The sequence below is a fragment of the Physcomitrium patens genome, chromosome 5 (genome assembly GCF_059467195.1).
Source record: "Physcomitrium patens ecotype Gransden chromosome 5, ASM5946719v1, whole genome shotgun sequence".
Classification (NCBI taxonomy): Eukaryota; Viridiplantae; Streptophyta; class Bryopsida; order Funariales; family Funariaceae; genus Physcomitrium; species Physcomitrium patens.
Window position 1 is genome coordinate 1,391,798 of NC_143414.1, and position 17,429 is coordinate 1,409,226.

Consider the following 17,429-nt stretch of genomic DNA (forward strand, 5'->3'; position numbering starts at 1 on the left):
TCATCTTGTTGAATTGCTCGTCCTATAATGTGAGGAATTAAGGATTGTGTGTTTGCATTGGCAAACAGTGTTCATCTGGATTCCTAGATTGCTCAGGTCGTATCTTGACCTCTGAATTGCCAGAGTAGCATTTGATTGCATTACCGATTCTCTTTGCTGAAATATAATCTCAGATCTGGTTGGTTGAGATGTATTGGACACGTGATCTGGTGATGAATACCGATCTACAGCCCTTGTTTATAATTTTGGCCTCGAACACTGAACGACCCTAAACACTGAAAGAAAAGAAAAGAAAAGAAGACAAATATTAACCATTTCGGTTATCATAGTCAACGCTGAAGTTTGACTGCGATCATAGCCAATATGGAATACGCAGCTTCTCAATTTCATTGGTCAATGAAAGAACAATCACAACACTAAATTCACAACTTTGTATATACAATGCTGATTCCCTCGGCTTCTTATCCAGTGCGGCATTCTACTCTGTAGACCCACTCGGCACCACATCCGCCAAATTGCAAGAATTAGTTGCAATGAACTACACCAATGCAACAACGCATTGCTGTTCTAGAAGCTCTACCCACTAGTCCAATCATGAAGAAACTTGTAAAGGTTGGCAGTCTGGTGCTGCTAAGTGGGGACTTGACCCCAGAGTCGGTGACAGAGAAATGGTGTTCACCCCAAGACCCAATGCTTCCTCATCCACCCACCTCTTGTAGTCCGAGAATAGGGAGTCCAGGAACAAGGGAAACAACTAGTCCAACATCGTTTGCATGATCCTGTATCCAAAAGCAAAGGAAAGATACCATGTGCAGTGAGTGCCATTACACTGAAAATAACAAAGATTTCATCAAGCACTTGCGGACAACTGAGTTACGTGCTATGCATTCATAGGACATTGTGTACTCCTAACGTTGTGTGGAGCATGGATATGAGCTTACTCATTGCCAGGAACTTCCACCGCTTAAAGAGGCAGCATTGTGAAAGGAACGGTGTAGACCTACAAGCAGCAGCAGCAGCAGGACCACCACCACTTGTTAGAACTGTGAACTAGTTTTTGAATCTTGAGTGCGGCTCAACGCTACCCTGCCACATTTGTCGATGGGCTAAGACATTTCCATCTTCAAAGGATGACAGGAAATTTGTTTCTCGTCGACGGAAGTCGACGAAAGTAAGGTCTGAGAAGAAGGGAATGGCACTCTTGGAAACTAAATCTTTGCCTCTAAGTAACTAGCTTAAAAGCGCAGGACAAAAAGTGCCATAGTACCTCCAAGGAAACACTCAGCTCGGTTTTTAAGTTGAGCACTTGATCTCCTTCGGGGGTGTCGTGCCATATCAAGTGATTCTTCAAGCTGGCTGCACAAAATTTTTGATAAACGAAAAATAAATTCAAGTGATTTTCGACATTGAAAGTAAATTCACGGTAACACAACAATAGAATTAATGAGTTAAATTACATTGTCCCTCATGATCTCGACAACAGTGGATGTTAGGATGTGTAAAAAAAATGGGATAGGTATAACGAGGGCAAAATGTACCAGAAAAACGTTCGTTCTGGTCCTGGATAGCTTTAGAGCTACACAACGATGTTAGCAAGACAATAAACTTGTAGGCATTAGATCAAAGAAATGCACAAGTGTGTTTAGGCGCACCGAGCATTGACGCATGTCCACACGACAGTCCACATCACTTGCAGCCACAAAGAGGTCGATGATGGGGGCAACCTCGAAGTTGAGCAGCGTCACTTTAGGCAGGTAGCACCAGTATACATCGTCACCCACATACTCGTACCTCATCAAGGCTCTTGTGTTGAGCATGGACTGTGTGCCAGCAGGTTGCTGCAGGAAAGAGCTCAAGTGATGTGACACTCCAGAATTGTCAGTCAGTGTTACTAACGGGACGCTTTCTTGCTTCCTAACGCGCAGACTTGCCTTCCTATGTGCTGCAGTAATAGGCATTTGATGCAGACAGCATTTTTTCTCTGCAGAATAATTCCTGCTATAACAGTTATTAGAATAGTTATGTTGATAGTAATTACTTCAAAAGAAAAGGAAAAAAGGAAAAAATCTTCCGAATCAAAGATTGATGTTGCTGTAAATAACCATGGAAGACAAAGCTAAGTATGACTCTGAACACGGACGGATTGAGGACGACAGGAGCAGAGCCAGTTTGTTGGTCTCACCTTCTTGTGTGTCTTGCAGGATTCATTCCGGGAGTTAACACAGCCAGTGATGACCAATCCCGGCATGCTCTGTCGAGTGTAATCCTAGTAGCTGTCTGCAAGCAGCGTGCGAAGAAACTGGTCACAAAGATTAAATCCCAGGGCGACTACTGTCATGCAATTATCAGGCTTGCACATGTCATGGCTGTAGGGAAGACTCAACTTATGCAGGGACTTTAGAGCTTGACACCCCAATCTTCAAGTATCCAACTATCGCAAACCAGTTCAATCTAGAACTTCAAAAAAAAATAGAATTAAAAGAAAAATAAAAATAAAAAATAAAAAATCTGCATGTTGTAAGCAATGCAGCCAAAGAAAATAAGACCAGCTGACTTAAAACTGTACAAGGAATTCCTTGACGCCCCGCATTTCCACTCTCCTTCCATCCTCAAAATTCTCTCATCTCTCTCCAAGGAGCCATACACTATACTTTGTTCTAGTACGCACTCAGAACAAGCATGAAATTTTGCGTGGGAAATAGGGCATGATCAATCTGTCGCGCAACAAATCAACTGTGTTCACTTAAAAATTAAGGTAAAAAAAACATCAAAATCAAAACCAAAACTTGGAAGCGCAGTTTCAAAGCCATCAGCACCGCGTACTTTGGAACGATGCAAGGAGGTCAGCGTCGCGAAAGGGGAAGCAAGAGACGCAGCAGCACAGTCGCTCAAAGCTGCTACGCCCATCGTCGCCATAGTCATCTCCACCCCTCCTCCTCCCTCTCGCACTATCGAAGGAGCAGCTCCTCGCTACCAACAATCAACCCACAATTCCAGCTTTTCCCAAAACCCAAGTCCTAATCTATAACAGCAATCCAAACCGCAACACGCCCTTACGCAACCACCCCGATTCCTACCTCTTCAAGCCTACTACATTATCTCATCGAATATCCCCAGAAAAACCAAACTGACTGGATCCACTGATCAACTGGCGAGTATCCCAGCAATGTGGTACTGAAAAGTGCCGGAAACTTCAACACGTTCAGTTCAAGTGGGTCGGGCGAGCAGGAGCGAAGGCAGCGTGACAATGCGGCGAAGAAGGGAGTAGGGGATTAGCGTGACGCAAGCGAGGATTGTTGCAATGGGAGGGGCCATGCTTGTTGCTACTGCGAGTGAGTGAGTGAGTGCGCGAAGGAGGCGCATTCTGTTGGACAACGACGCTTGCGGATGAGCTCACGCGCTGCTTTGTATGGATGAGCAAGATTCCCACTACCTCCCTTCCTTCCTCCTGGCTCCCTTGTTCGTTTGCTTGTTTGTTTGCCTCTCTCTCTGTTTTGTGTTCTGGATCTGGATTAGAGTTTGTTAACCCTGATTTTCATGCTCTGCTTTCAAGTCACATCTTTCTCTGTATTTCACTTCTTCACTTCCCTCTCTTCACAATAGTATACTTGGGTTCCCACCAAGTGCACCTTAAACTAGTTATACGTTTTGTTTTCTGCATTTTAATTAACTAAAATTGTTAAACATGAGAGTGAGGTGTTGTCTTTGTGCTTGCTTTAGATGTTATTTTTGTATTAGTATCTAGCAAGCATTGTTAGGGCTTTCACAATTGGGATTTGAATTGTCAACCTCTTGGTATCAACTTGTCATTCTTGGTAGTTTAAGATCTATACAAATCTATGAAATTTTGATTCACTTGAAGGTGTTTCAAATTGCAGTACAATTCAAACCAACAAGAAAAACTTATTCAAGTTTAAGGTCTTTAATTATGGTATTATGCTGTAGGATGCATTCTTTTTCTTTCTTTTGATGTAGACATTTTACAAAAATGTTTTTAAGTTGATATTTGTTGTTATTTTTATTATTTTTATTTATTTTATTTATTTGTTTATTTAGTTGCTAAGGACTTTATGTATACTTTTACATTTATTTTTTTGCTAGTTAAAAAAATAGTAAATATGTAGGTATGTCATATACTTAACATTTTTACTAATGAATTATTGTTTAGTGAGTACAATTTTGATAATTGACACTTATTAGGCTAAGAGTAGAAGAAACATGGGTTGAAAATGAAAGAGATTGAGATAAGGGCTATAACTTTAATAATGGTTCTTGAAGATGATCCATGATTTTAATGATGATTTTAATAGAATAGGTTGATTTAATACATGGGTGGATCATTTTAATATTTTTGTATATATATATATATATATATGTGTGTGTGTGTGTGTGTGTGTGTGTGTGTGTATAAATAAAAATATTAAATTGATCCAAAACAAATTTAAATTGATTCATGTATCTCTTATTTATATCTACTACATTCTAATCAACCTTGATAATACTCAAGTAGGTTCTCTAAGAAATAAGGTACACAACAACAATTTACAAGCAAGAACTATATAACACCATACAATGTTTGCAACTCTTATTTGAACAAATAGCTTCTCACTTGTCCAAATTACAAGAAGCTATTCTTTTTTGAAAGCATGTAAGAATTTGAGTTCAAATTGAGGATAGGATGTGCATAACAACTTTCCTAAACTAAAATAAGTAAAATTTGTATCACCATTTGACAACAACGATGAACTTTAATTTATTGTGGTCTTGGCTTAAAGCATGAAATTGAATGTAGGAAAAAAAGATGAAAATGGAATATGATGGTAAGAGCAAAAATGGATTGATCTAAGATTTACTTGATATAATATTCTATATATATATATATATATATATATATATATATATCACTTTTAAAAATTAATTTTGGTAATTTATTAATTATAATTGAATGAAGTATATACTATATAAAATTTTATTATTTAAAATTAATATTAAAATTTATTTTATCTTAATTTATAATATTTTAAATAGGCACGTTTATTAAAATATATTTATTTAATAAAAAAATTAATTTGATGTATTTTAGATGAAATTAATAATATCTATTTTTTAAATTTTATTATTTCTATTATTATAATTTTTATTATTTAAATTTATTTTAATATATTAAAATTTCACCATACTAATAATCTAATTTAATCTATTACATTTACTTGTACTTAATAAATGACTTATTAAAAAAATCCTATTTTTTAATATGAATTTTAAAAAATATTATAATAGACTGAAATCTTACAATATTATCCTAATTCTTTTATTGCAAAACCATCCCTAAATCATTGCTTCTAGTTACACTTGTAATGGATTTATAAGCATTTTGAATTGGAAATTACAATAAATAGTAGAAAACTTCACAGTACAATTCAATGTAGGCTTCTTTTGTAATATTTTTATATTTATTTATATCTATTATTGTATACTTTAGTTCAACTAAATACTGCAATTTTTTTATATTTAAGAATACAAATATATGTTTTAGAGATTTTAGAACTATAGATAAAATTTTAATTTAAAAATAAAAAATAATATTAATAAATTTAGAATATAAGAAAAAAATGATATTGACTTCTAATTGAATTGAATAGATATTTATATATATATTAAAATTATATATATATATATATATATATATTTATATATATTTATATATATTTAAATTAAATATTTATATATATAACTAGATGCTTGGTGCATTCTTAAATAAGAATTTATGTTATATAAGACTACGGCTTTGATTTTATACATGTTTAGATTTGATTTTTAGATTAGAAACTTAACCAACAAGTTAGCTATGCATTGCATGTATTGATAGCTTGTGGTACAAACTAACTATATAGCATACATATAGAAAATTTGCCTTGTAAGTTAAAACATGTGTCAAAGGTCCTATAGAACGTTGTCATGTAGCTCTTAATTAAATTATATATGTAGACGCAAGAGTGAAGCCTTCTTCACTCTTATCAATGCCTTTTTAGTCCTTAGTCTTATTTCAAGGCTTGACAATCTTCTTATCTTTAGCACTAGCCATTCTAGTTTATTATTATACCATCTTTGACTGATTTTCTAATTTCTTTGAGTGTCACAAGAGTATATTGATCTTTTAGTCCTTTGAAATTCATGTTCTTGATACCACAAGAAGCAATAAGATTGGTAGAAAGTAAAGATATAAAAATAATTGGAGTTATTTCAATATCTATACCAAATCATGCTATTTCTCCTATGATGGAATATTTTTCATATATTTAAAAACCAAAAGTTATCTTGTATAAAAAGTTTAATGATACAAATTCAAAGTTTTAAAGATTTATCAATCAAGTACAATTGGTGATTAAACTTTAACTTCAAAGCTATTCAATTATAAGATTATAAGTCAAGTTTATTGGAACATTACTTTCAGATTATGTTTTATTTTGGTTTTCAACTTTTTTTAAATAATACAATCTAATATTAAATAATTTGGAGGCTTTTTTAATAAAATTTTGATTTATGTATTAAAATCATGATATAATTTGTAGTGCAACCAATAGAATTTGTATTTTACAATCACCTTATATTATTTATGCCACACCTATTTTTAATAATAGATAGACTTTAAGTAGAATTTCAATCAAATATTAAGATTATGAAGATATTTTTAAGAAAAAGAATATAGATATCCTTTTGGAGCATTGTCTCTATGATTACTCAATTGACCTTCAAGAAGAAGCTCAATTATCATTTGAACCAATCTATAATTTATTACAAAATAAACTAACAAAGCTCACAGTATATATTAAAGAAAACTTGGCCAAAAATTTCATGTATTATTGTAATTTCCTAATAAGAGCTCTTATCTTATTGTAAAGAAAAAAATGAATCATTGCTCACATGTATGAATTATTGAGAACTCAATAAGATTACCATTAAGAAGATATATTCTCTATCTTTTAGATTTGAACTTTTTAATCAATTATATTAAGCTAAGATCTACATAAAAATAGATCTATGAAGAGCATACAATCTAGTATGTATCAAAGAAGGAGATGAATTGAAAACTATATTTTGAATAAATAAGTTAATCTATTTTATATCTTTTAAAAATATTTTAATATTTATATATAAATAATAATTAATCTATTTTAAGAATATAAAATAATATGACTTATACATTTATTATGTATTAAAAAAACTCAAAGATCCAAGATTCTATGCCAAGTTAGAAAAGTGTGTATTTTATATTATTTTAGTTAATATTTTAAGATTTATTATTTTATATGATAGCCTTATGATGAATCCTAAAAAAGTCTAGACTATCATAAATTAAAAAGTCTTATAATTTGTGCACTAAAATAAACCTCTACTACTTAAGAGCATATTCTAATTCACAATAATTTCATTAGCTACTTATTCTAGCAATTCTTCCTCAATGTTTGATTTATCTCTAACATCTTTAAGAATTCTTCAATTATAGTCTAAAATGAACCACACTAATAAGTGATTTATTCCAATTTCAATTATTAATTAACTCCCAATTTAATTATTTAAGTTATTTTTTAGTTTATTTTAAATTTTTAATTCTCTTACTTAGTAAAAATCACTTCCATTTGATCATCAAAATAACACAAGGCAATCAAATAATTCAACAAAATCCACACTTGAAGGATAATTTAATTTAAGATCTGTTATTCTCATTGTGTTCAAGCTTCAATATACCAAAGCAATTGAACTAATAGAGGTCAATTCGAACATGGAGAAAGACTGGTTATATGAATTGGGTCTATTAGTGTCACAATTGATTGTACTCTAACTATGTGAAATCAATTATCAAACTACAAAATACCAAGGCTTACTACTTCTGTCTTAATTCAACACATAATACATTCTACGAATATCAATTCAACAATACTTCCATTTTCTTATCGGTTCATCTCCCACTTACTCTCTTTGCGATTTATATATATTCAATTACTGATTTCTAGCTTACTTATTATATTCAGTTTTTCAATTCATCACACAGAATTCAATATCTTTATCTAACACAACACAATTCGATAATCTCAATTCTCAAGGTCATAGATTTTCTCCAAAACGATCAGTCCAAAGTCATATTCCACAATATTCTAATCACAGTTTCAACAATACTTCTCTCAATCACAATTCTTCATAAGCAAATAATAAAAGCAAAAAAAATAAAGAGGTAGCACCAAGCTTACCCTGGCTTACAACTCTCACAGTCTGGCCCCGATCTCTCTTTTTTCAACCTATTTATCCTATCAAAAGATAGACTGTCAGCCAGTAGATTCTAAAGGTTATGACCCTTTGTATTCTTAATTATTTGTTCTACTTACATCCTACTGTTAACAACTAAACTGCCTAATCATAAGTCTAATTCTCAAGGTTATCAATAACCAACTAGTAACTTATCACAAAATTTATTTAACTATTTTACATAACTCCACTCTTTTCTGTACAGCATCCTCGCAAATATTATTTAGCCTCAACTTATAAAGATGTAACAGCGTTGGCTTCTTCAGTTTATGGCATTGGCTTATCATCTTTTGAATTGGTGACCTTCTCCTCTGCTACATCTTCATCGTCTACCTTGGTGTTCGATGGTTCTTCATCCAAATCCACCGTCAGATCTTCATTCAACAAACCCAATTTCCATACTTGAGACTCAAGATGGGCAATTTTGTTGTTGCGCTCCTCCAACATCTTCTGTCATTCTTTTGTCGATTTCAAAGGTATCTCTGAAGGTGTTGTCACTGAAACTCACATATTGGTCCATACTAAATTATTGGCCTCCTTCTCTAATGCGGCTAGTTTAGTCTGTAATATCGCAACCTCTACTTGCAGCCACTCTTGCCGTTCCTTCCAATCGATCTCCATCCTTGCTTTTTCAAACACCATGTTTGCCATCTTCTCCTTTTCCGCCATCTACTTCTGCTTAACCACAAAAGAAAACACGATGCTTATCAAGAGCCCCCCTCCTACTTCTTACTATGGTTCAATCAATTGAGTCGACTCTCCCTTTTGTAACAAAAAATCTGTCCGAGGTTTATGTATAGTAAAGTTTAAGCCGATTGCCATTCATCCGTGTCGTAAATTTAGTATCCATAAAATCTTCCAATTGCACTGAACCATTTGGAAATCTGTCAATAACTGGATATGGCCTATGCCATCAAACTTGAAATTTTCCTGGAAAATTTTTAAATCGACTTTCATAAAGAAGTATCAAATCATTTGGCATAAAAGCCTTTGATCTAAGCTTACTATCATAATAAGTCTTCCTTCATTTTTGTGTAGTTTTTATTATCATTAATGTATTGGCTATAGTTTCATCTAATTTTTTTAATTCTTCTAAATGGTGCTGTAATGAATCATGATCTCTCAATCTATTATCTATAGCAATGCGTAAACTTTGGACTTCCAATTCAATAGGTAATATTGCTTCTTGGCCATAAACCAATTGAAAAATGGTAGCATTGGTAGTAACTTTAAATGCAATATGGTATGCCCATAAAGCTGCGAACAACTTAGTGTCCCAATCTATTCTCGCTCCTAAAACTATTTTTGTTAAGATTTTACATAAAATTCCATTAGTCTTTTCCATTTTTCCATTGGATCTAGAGTGATACGGTGTAGTCTTATGATGTTTTATCTTGTATTTAGCCAAAAGTACTTTGATTGTACTATTTATAAAATGAGTTCCTCGATCACTAATCAATTCTCGTGGATAACCGAACCATGTAATAATAATTTCATATAAAAAGGTTGCTACTATATTTGTACTATCAGTTTTTGTAGCTACGGCTTCAATCCATTTTGTTACGTAATCCATTGCTACCAATATATACCATTTTGTCCATTTTTTAAGGCTGGTGCAATTGGTCCCACAAAATCAATTCCCCATTTTTCAAAAGGCTCTTGAGCCAAAATTGGTATGAATGGCATTGCTGAAGTTCTAGTACGTCGACCCGTTCTCTGACATGGGTCATAATAACGGACGAATTAGTAGACATCTGCAAACATTGTTGGCTACCCATAACAATCCTGTAAAGTTTTACGAGCCATGTTGTCCCCCGCAAAATATCCACTATAACTGTCCAAGGAACAACCTTCTAATATAGTATGCACTTCAGTCTGATAAATACAGCGTTGCAAAATTCCATCCTTGTCTTATTTATATAACGTTTCACCAATCATCGTATAAGGTGCACATTTTAATATTAAACGTCATTTAAGCTTTTCATTAAAATTGGGTGGAAAGGTTTGAAATGTCAAGTATTGAATTATTTCACTATACTTCGGAGTAATTACATCTATCGCAAAGAGTTCCGCATCAAGTAGTGCATCGTTAATAGGTTCATTACCCAATATATTGGATAACTGAGATAAATGGTCCACATTAGAATGTGATTTTTCTGGTCTTACTTGAATAGTAAAGTCAAATTCCTGTAAGAGTAAAATCCATCATGCAATACGACCACTCAATTGAGGCTTATTAATCATATATTTTAAAGTATCATGGTTGATATGGAAAACAAATTTATAACCAAGAAGATAATGTCGAAACTTTTGTACGCAATAAATCATTTCCAATGCTTCTCTTTTGATTGTTGTATAATTTCTTTCAGTTGCTACCAATTGACGACTTGCATAATAAATAAGGTAATCAAAACCCCGGCCATCTTTCTAGCTTAACATAGAACCAATCGCGACATTAGATGCATCCACATAAACTTGGAATGGTTTTGTCCAATAAGGTGCCACCATTATTGGTGCTAAAATCAATTTCTATTTTAATGTTTCAAATGCAATTGTACATTCCTTTGTCCAAAATAGACTGGTCCCATCGATTGGTGGTTTCTTTAAGAGATTTATCAAGGAAAGGCATATAACTGTGAATAGATAGATAAATCATCGATAATAACTAACATGGCCGACAAATACTTGAACATCCGTAATAGTGTTTGGTTACTTTAATTCTACTATAATCTTTATTTTATCCAGATCTGTAGCAATGCCTACCATAGAAACTATATGATCCAACAGTTTATCAGAAGGCACACCAAATTGATACTTTTTTGAATTTAAAAAAATTCCATATTTGGCACATTGATTCAGATATTGACCTAAACATTCTAAATGCCTAGCTGTCGTAGTAAATGTAGAGAAATCATCTAAAAATATTTCCATTGAAATTTGTAAATAATCTTAGAATGTTTGCATCATTACCCTTTAAAATGTAGCTAGTGTATTACAAAGTCCAAATGGCATAACTTTATAGGCAAAGGTCCCCCAATCCATAGCAAAAGTAGTTTTTAATTGGTCTTTTTTTACAATTTTAACTTAATTATAACTAGAGGATCCATCAAGAAATGAATAACATTCATGTCCAAAAACAGTATCCAATATATTATCCATGAATGGTAAAGGAAAATAATCCTTTTTGATAGTTGCATTTAATTTATAAAAATCTTGACAGATGCAAACTTTTCCATTCTTTTTCAGTATCATAACAATTGGTGAAACCCACTCACTAAAAGAAACTGGATAGATAAATCTAACCTCTAAGAGTTTATTCAGTTTATTCTTTTACCATAAGTGAGTATTTTGGATTAAGTCGATGTTGTCTTTGGCATACTGATGTAACATTCTCCTCCAATATAATTTGATGATCACAAACTTGAGGTAGAATTCCTTTCAAATCTACATACGACTATGCGAAAGTAATTTTATGCATTAAGATGTAATCTACCCAAATTTCTTTTTCCTTGCCTTTTATACCGTCGTAAATCTGAATGATTTGGGGAGCCTCTCCTATACCTAAATTAATTGGTTGACATTGTGGAATTTCAGGAGTCTCTAGAATAATGTTCTATTCAATTCTAGAATCTTTCATAAAATCCGACAAATTAAAACTTTCCAACTCCAGTTCCATAGCAGTAACGTGATTAACATCCTGTCTATTCATTCAATATGTAATCACATGATCAAAATTGTCAATAACATCTAGAGGAACTAAGTACTCTCCTGATCCCTTGTACTAGTATTTCATTCTAGTATGCTCGACAACTTACCTTTTATCAGCATAAATTGGGTCAGGTGCACCAATTTCTTCTTCTATAGACTCATTTTCACAATCCGACATGAATTCTAAACTGACAAATTGAGTTTCTCCGTGATATTGGACAGGGTACATTTGAAGCACAATTTTATCATTACCTTTTCCAATTATCAATGTGCCATGGTCCTAGTCATTTCAAGCTTTAGCTTGATACAACCACGGTCACCCCAATAAAATTAGATATGACAATATAGAGCTTCATAATTGAAAAACAATATAATCAATTTTATAGGTAATCCCCATAATTACTGTATCAATACTTTGTAAAATATCCATAGGTTTAACTCAACTAGAGTCAGCCATTCTCAAAACTACTGTAGTAGGTAATAAGTGATCCAAACCCAACTCCTCCATTGTAGCGTCATTCATAAGATTTACACTAGATCCTTCGTCTACTTACACTCCCGATACTAATACTCCATCAATTGAGACATCAATCGTTGGTGCACCCGGATCGGGATTCAAACTTACTTCTCAGATTTCTTTATTTTGAGATCTGCAAGGAATTAGTAAGAAATTCAAGATAGTTCGGTACTCAGGTGCTACTGCCAATAGTTGCTTCATAGAGATCCTAACTCTATGGTACCCAAATCTTTTAGAATATCATATGGTTCTGTATTAGTGGTAATTCTCAATGTCCATTTTTTCTTTCCAGTTCTAGACACCGATGTAGATAAATTAGTTTTCTCTATATTAGAAATTAGTAAAGCTATTGGAACTAAATTTGATAGAACCTGTAAAATCGGTTCTTTCAATGGTGTCGTGTTGTAACACAACTATATGGTAAAAATATAAATTAAAAAGATATATTAATATTTAGTCATCTTGGATGTTAAAAACAGTGGTCAATTCTAGTGCCAATATCTAGGGGCCAATTAATGTCACCTCATTGCAAGCTGTACGACCGAACATGACAACAACATATGCTCCATCGGTGTCATCAAATCAAGTACCCTTCGTACCAATGGGATGACCAAGATCATTTTTTAATCCTATATGGAACAAGCCTAGTAGATATATACTAGTGGAGACATCCAATATGCTTGATGGAGGTACAAGAAGACCACTTCATTGTTTCCATTATATACAAATTTGTTATTATGCTAGTAAATATCCTAATCCAAAAGCAAGTGATAATTACGTGCCAATATATGGGAGTAGCAAACAATCGGGGCACACTTATCAGCAATGTAATGCTCCGTTCAATTTCAATAATCGGGATTAGCAGATCCAAAGTTAGGAAAAAATTGAAGGTATAAATCAAGGTCCTCAAGATTCTCCGGTAAATTGGATGGAATAAGTCCGAGCCATTCTTACCAAGAGTCGGCAAAAGGGGAAAGGATCAATTCAATATTTAAGTGAGTGTGATGTGAAGGGCCAATTTGACCCAATTACGGGGACATCCAATCCAGATTTTAGTATAATTCTCTTATCCAATATGAGACCTGACTCAGTTGGACAACCCAATGAGGTCCCGAATATGGAGGCTTCGGTTCCATTTCAAGTTGTTCCGTTCTCTATGCCATTTCAGGGAAATGTCCTTTTCGTAGAAAGATCCTCTTAGAGGCGAGATTTCCATGGAAGTAGGTCTGCTATTCCAATTTGGAGTCCAGGGCAGAAGAATAGGGGACCTCATGGAGTTAAAAGAAAGGAGAGGAAAAGGAAGAAGGCATTTAAAGATCAGGATTTTGAAGTCGAAGAGCTAGCTTCAAGCTCCTTTGAAAGGTGTAGAATTGGGTTTCATAGGATTTGGGACGACTTTGCAATTGTTGCTCAAAGTCAGTGTTTGTATTGGTGAATTGGGTTCATAGAGTTTGGGAGGACTTGCAGTCATTGCTGAAAGTCAGTGTTTGTATTGGTGAATTGGATTTTTGCAATAAAATAACAGTTAGTACTCTTGACTATTTTGTGAAATTGGAGAGACATCTATAGTTGAAATTTTAGAAGTGTCTAGATGGTTGAGTATGCCAAGTGCATGAAAAAATTTGTATTAATCTAACAATATGGATAGAAGATATTTGATCATTAGTGTAAAGAGGTATCAGAAGTTGACATATTAGGATTGTTTAGGATTTTGTAATACTTGGAGATCTATTGGCTAGAATAAGGTGAATTTTGATGCAGTAAGTCGAGGACTTAAAGGTGAAGCTGCACACAAAGTTGAATGAAAATTAATGATTAGAGAACAAAAAATTATAAGTTATAGTTTGTCATCAACTTCTAGGCGGTGATCAAGGGACATCAATGTGGATTTACAGTATTTTCTTGCAATCTTTTATATTTAGATGGTTGAAATCCACTAGACTACTCAGATACTCGTAAAACATCATTTTATCTTCCACAGACAGATACTCATTGTGTTTTTAAGCAAGACAGTACATAATACGACAACAGGTAAGATTGTTCTTTTAATTGGGCTGATATTGGTTCCTTGGAATTCATGCCTCTATTTGATTATTTCAACCGTTCTGCATATTTGTTCCATAAATCAGATTATAATTAATATTTTGAAAATTCCCAAAGCCATGATTAGGTCGATTTGGACGATTACTATTCCAACCATCCATATTTCCAGTCTATACTTGATTAACATCCCATTGAGTTGGCTATATTAACGTCTGCTTATTGAACTGTTGTTGCCTTTGTAAATGCCAACAGTTTTGGATAGGGTGCTTTCCTCCACAAAATGTACATTGAACACCTGTTTGTCTGGGTGATAGATATTTCGTATCAAAATGATTTTGTCCCTTAAAATTATTACACCATACATTAGGTCTCGTATTACAAGGCTTATGTCATTTCTTCTTATCTTTAGCCAAATTCATGGCCAATTCTTCCATCTTCTTTATTAGATTTAATAACAATGCTTCATTTGGATCTTTAATAGTCTTCTTTGTGAACAATTCCAATTGTTGATAGGTTGGCGATATAAAATAAGGTGTCATTGTTATTGGTGCTATTGCTTGAAGTGGGGCAGCATTAATTGATTTTTGCAACATAACATTCTTCACATTGGAGGTAGCCATTTGTAGATAATTACCCATCAACACATTTCTCAGTTGTATTTGTTGGCTTCCTGAACTTGGAATCATCGTGGCCTTCTTTGTTAATAATTGGTCATAATGACATTCTTTCCATATCTTTGTTTGTGCCAATAATGCCTCTATCGTTGCTGGTCGAGCCTCTTTTATAAATATTTTTAATTTTGGTGGATGCAAACCGTTAATTAATATTGACAATATAAACACATCTAGCATTTGATTATTTGACCATTTACAAAGTATATCCATGACCCAGCCATAATAGGACTCTATTGATTCCCCCACAAACATCTTGCTCTTCATAAAACTTTCTCTAAGCTGATTTTCAAATCCAATTGGTCTAAAATGGATTAAGAAGGCATTCCTTAAGGCCTCCTAATTGGAAAATCTACCCACTGGTTGTCGATTATACCATTCAAAAGTTGTATCTTTTAAAATTATTGGCAACTATCTCAATCAAATGTTTTCAGTTCTACCTTAATTAGCCACACAAGGTGTCAAGAATTTAAATATATGGTGATCGGGATCAGAGCCCAGCTAACCACTAAAAGTAGGTAATGGTGCCACACTTATAGTGCAGTCTCCTACTGCTCCCATTTGTACCGGAATTAGTACTTCTGGTACTCTCGCGACCATTGGTGTTATCACTGGTCTCTTTGCTATTTGAATTTGAATTTTTCTTCCTTTGGTTTTACTTGGACCTATAATTCTTTTTTATCGTTCCCGTAGAAGATTTCTTATGCGTAATCGATCATATCTTTCTTTTGCTTGTCGATTAATTCTTTGGTAATCCTCCCCTTCATATTTATCACTCATAATCTTTCATTCTTCTTTACAAAATCAATACTGCCTTGAATTATAACTCACATATTTGTAACCCTAAAATTGGTTCTTTTCACATTCTCATTCAATATATAATTCCATCTCCCATACAATCAATTTCTAACATTTCATATTGTTATCATTTCCCTGGCAGCGGCACCAAAATGTTGTTGTAGTTGTATTCAAGCTTCAATATACCAAAGCAATTGAACTAATAGAGGTCAGTTCAAACACGGAGAAAGATTGGTTATATGAATTGGGTCTATTAGTGTCACAATTGACTATACTCTAGCTATCTGAAATCAATTATTAAACTATAAAACACCAAGGCTTACTACTTCTATCTTAATTCAACATGTAATCCATTCTATGAATATCAATTCAACAATACTTCTATTTTCTTATCGGTTCATCTCCCACTTACTCTCTTTGCGATTTATATATATTCAATTACTGATCTCCAACTTACTTATTATATTCAATTTCTCAATTCATTATACAGAATTCAATATCTTCACTTAACGCAACACAATTCGATAATCTCAATTCTCAAGGTCATAGATTTTCTCCAAAACGGTCAGTCCAAAGTCATATTCCACAATATTCTAATCATAGTTTCAATAATACTTCTCTCAATGACAATTCTTCATAAGCAAATAATAAAAGCTAAAAAAACAAAGAGGTAGCATCAAGCTTATCCCCGCTTACGACTCTTACAGTCTTGCCCTGATCTCCCTTTTTTCAACCTCTTTATCCTACCAAAAGATGCCTAGTCAGCCAGTAGATTCCAAAGGTTATGATCCTTTGAATTCTTAACCATTTATTCCACTAACATCCTACTGTTACCAACTAAACTGCCTAACTATAAGTCTAATTCTCAAGATTATCAATAACCAATCAGTAACTTACCACAAAATTTATTTACATATTCTACAAGATCTTATAATTTTTATTTTTATTTTTATTTAATATTAGCTTTCATTCAAGTCTATATTTTTATCCAAGGTAATTTTCATCTATGAATAACTTATTATCTGTGAATGAATATTTATTCAAGAAGATTTTTTAATAATTAGGTGGAATTCTATTCTTCTAAATCTTATCAACCATTGTTGAATTATCATTAACAATAAGTGCACTATCTATTAGTTATCTAAATTATTAGTTATCTCTTTGTTCTACACCTAACTTCAAAGTAGCAATTGTTGCTAGTATAGGTTGATTCCACCAACATCTTCATGCACAATCTTTCTTAATCTTTAGCCATTCTAAAATAAGAGCTTTATATAATTCGTCCATACAACCATGATTGATGGACCATTACCACCTCATTAGTAGCCTCTATAGTCGCCGCACCTTAGGAGCCTATTAAGCCACAATTGTAGCAATATCAGAAACAA

The 17,429-nt window shown here is 33.2% G+C and overlaps 1 protein-coding gene across 4 annotated transcripts; it reads right to left on the bottom strand.

Moving 5' to 3' along the window:
* Positions 1–331: 331 nt before the first annotated feature.
* LOC112282165 (uncharacterized) lies at positions 332–3,455 on the bottom strand. 4 transcript variants are annotated; one of them, XR_002969797.3, is made up of 6 exons: positions 2,824–3,455; positions 2,183–2,277; positions 1,653–1,998; positions 1,268–1,356; positions 942–1,000; positions 332–779 (listed from the first exon to the last, which is right to left on the bottom strand). XR_002969797.3 is itself a non-coding variant. In XM_024519487.3 (6 exons), the coding sequence occupies exons 1-5, from the start codon at positions 2,920–2,922 to the stop codon at positions 942–944; spliced, it is 681 nt and encodes a 226-aa protein (XP_024375255.1). In that variant the 5' UTR covers positions 2,923–3,286; the 3' UTR covers positions 332–779. The 4 variants fall into 4 exon arrangements, 2 of the variants coding, with proteins under 2 accessions (XP_024375255.1, XP_024375254.1); XR_016502817.1 differs by having other exon boundaries at positions 1,653–1,995; positions 2,824–3,369; XM_024519487.3 differs by having other exon boundaries at positions 1,268–1,352; positions 1,653–1,995; positions 2,824–3,286.
* Between the last annotated feature and the right edge of the window lie 13,974 nt (positions 3,456–17,429).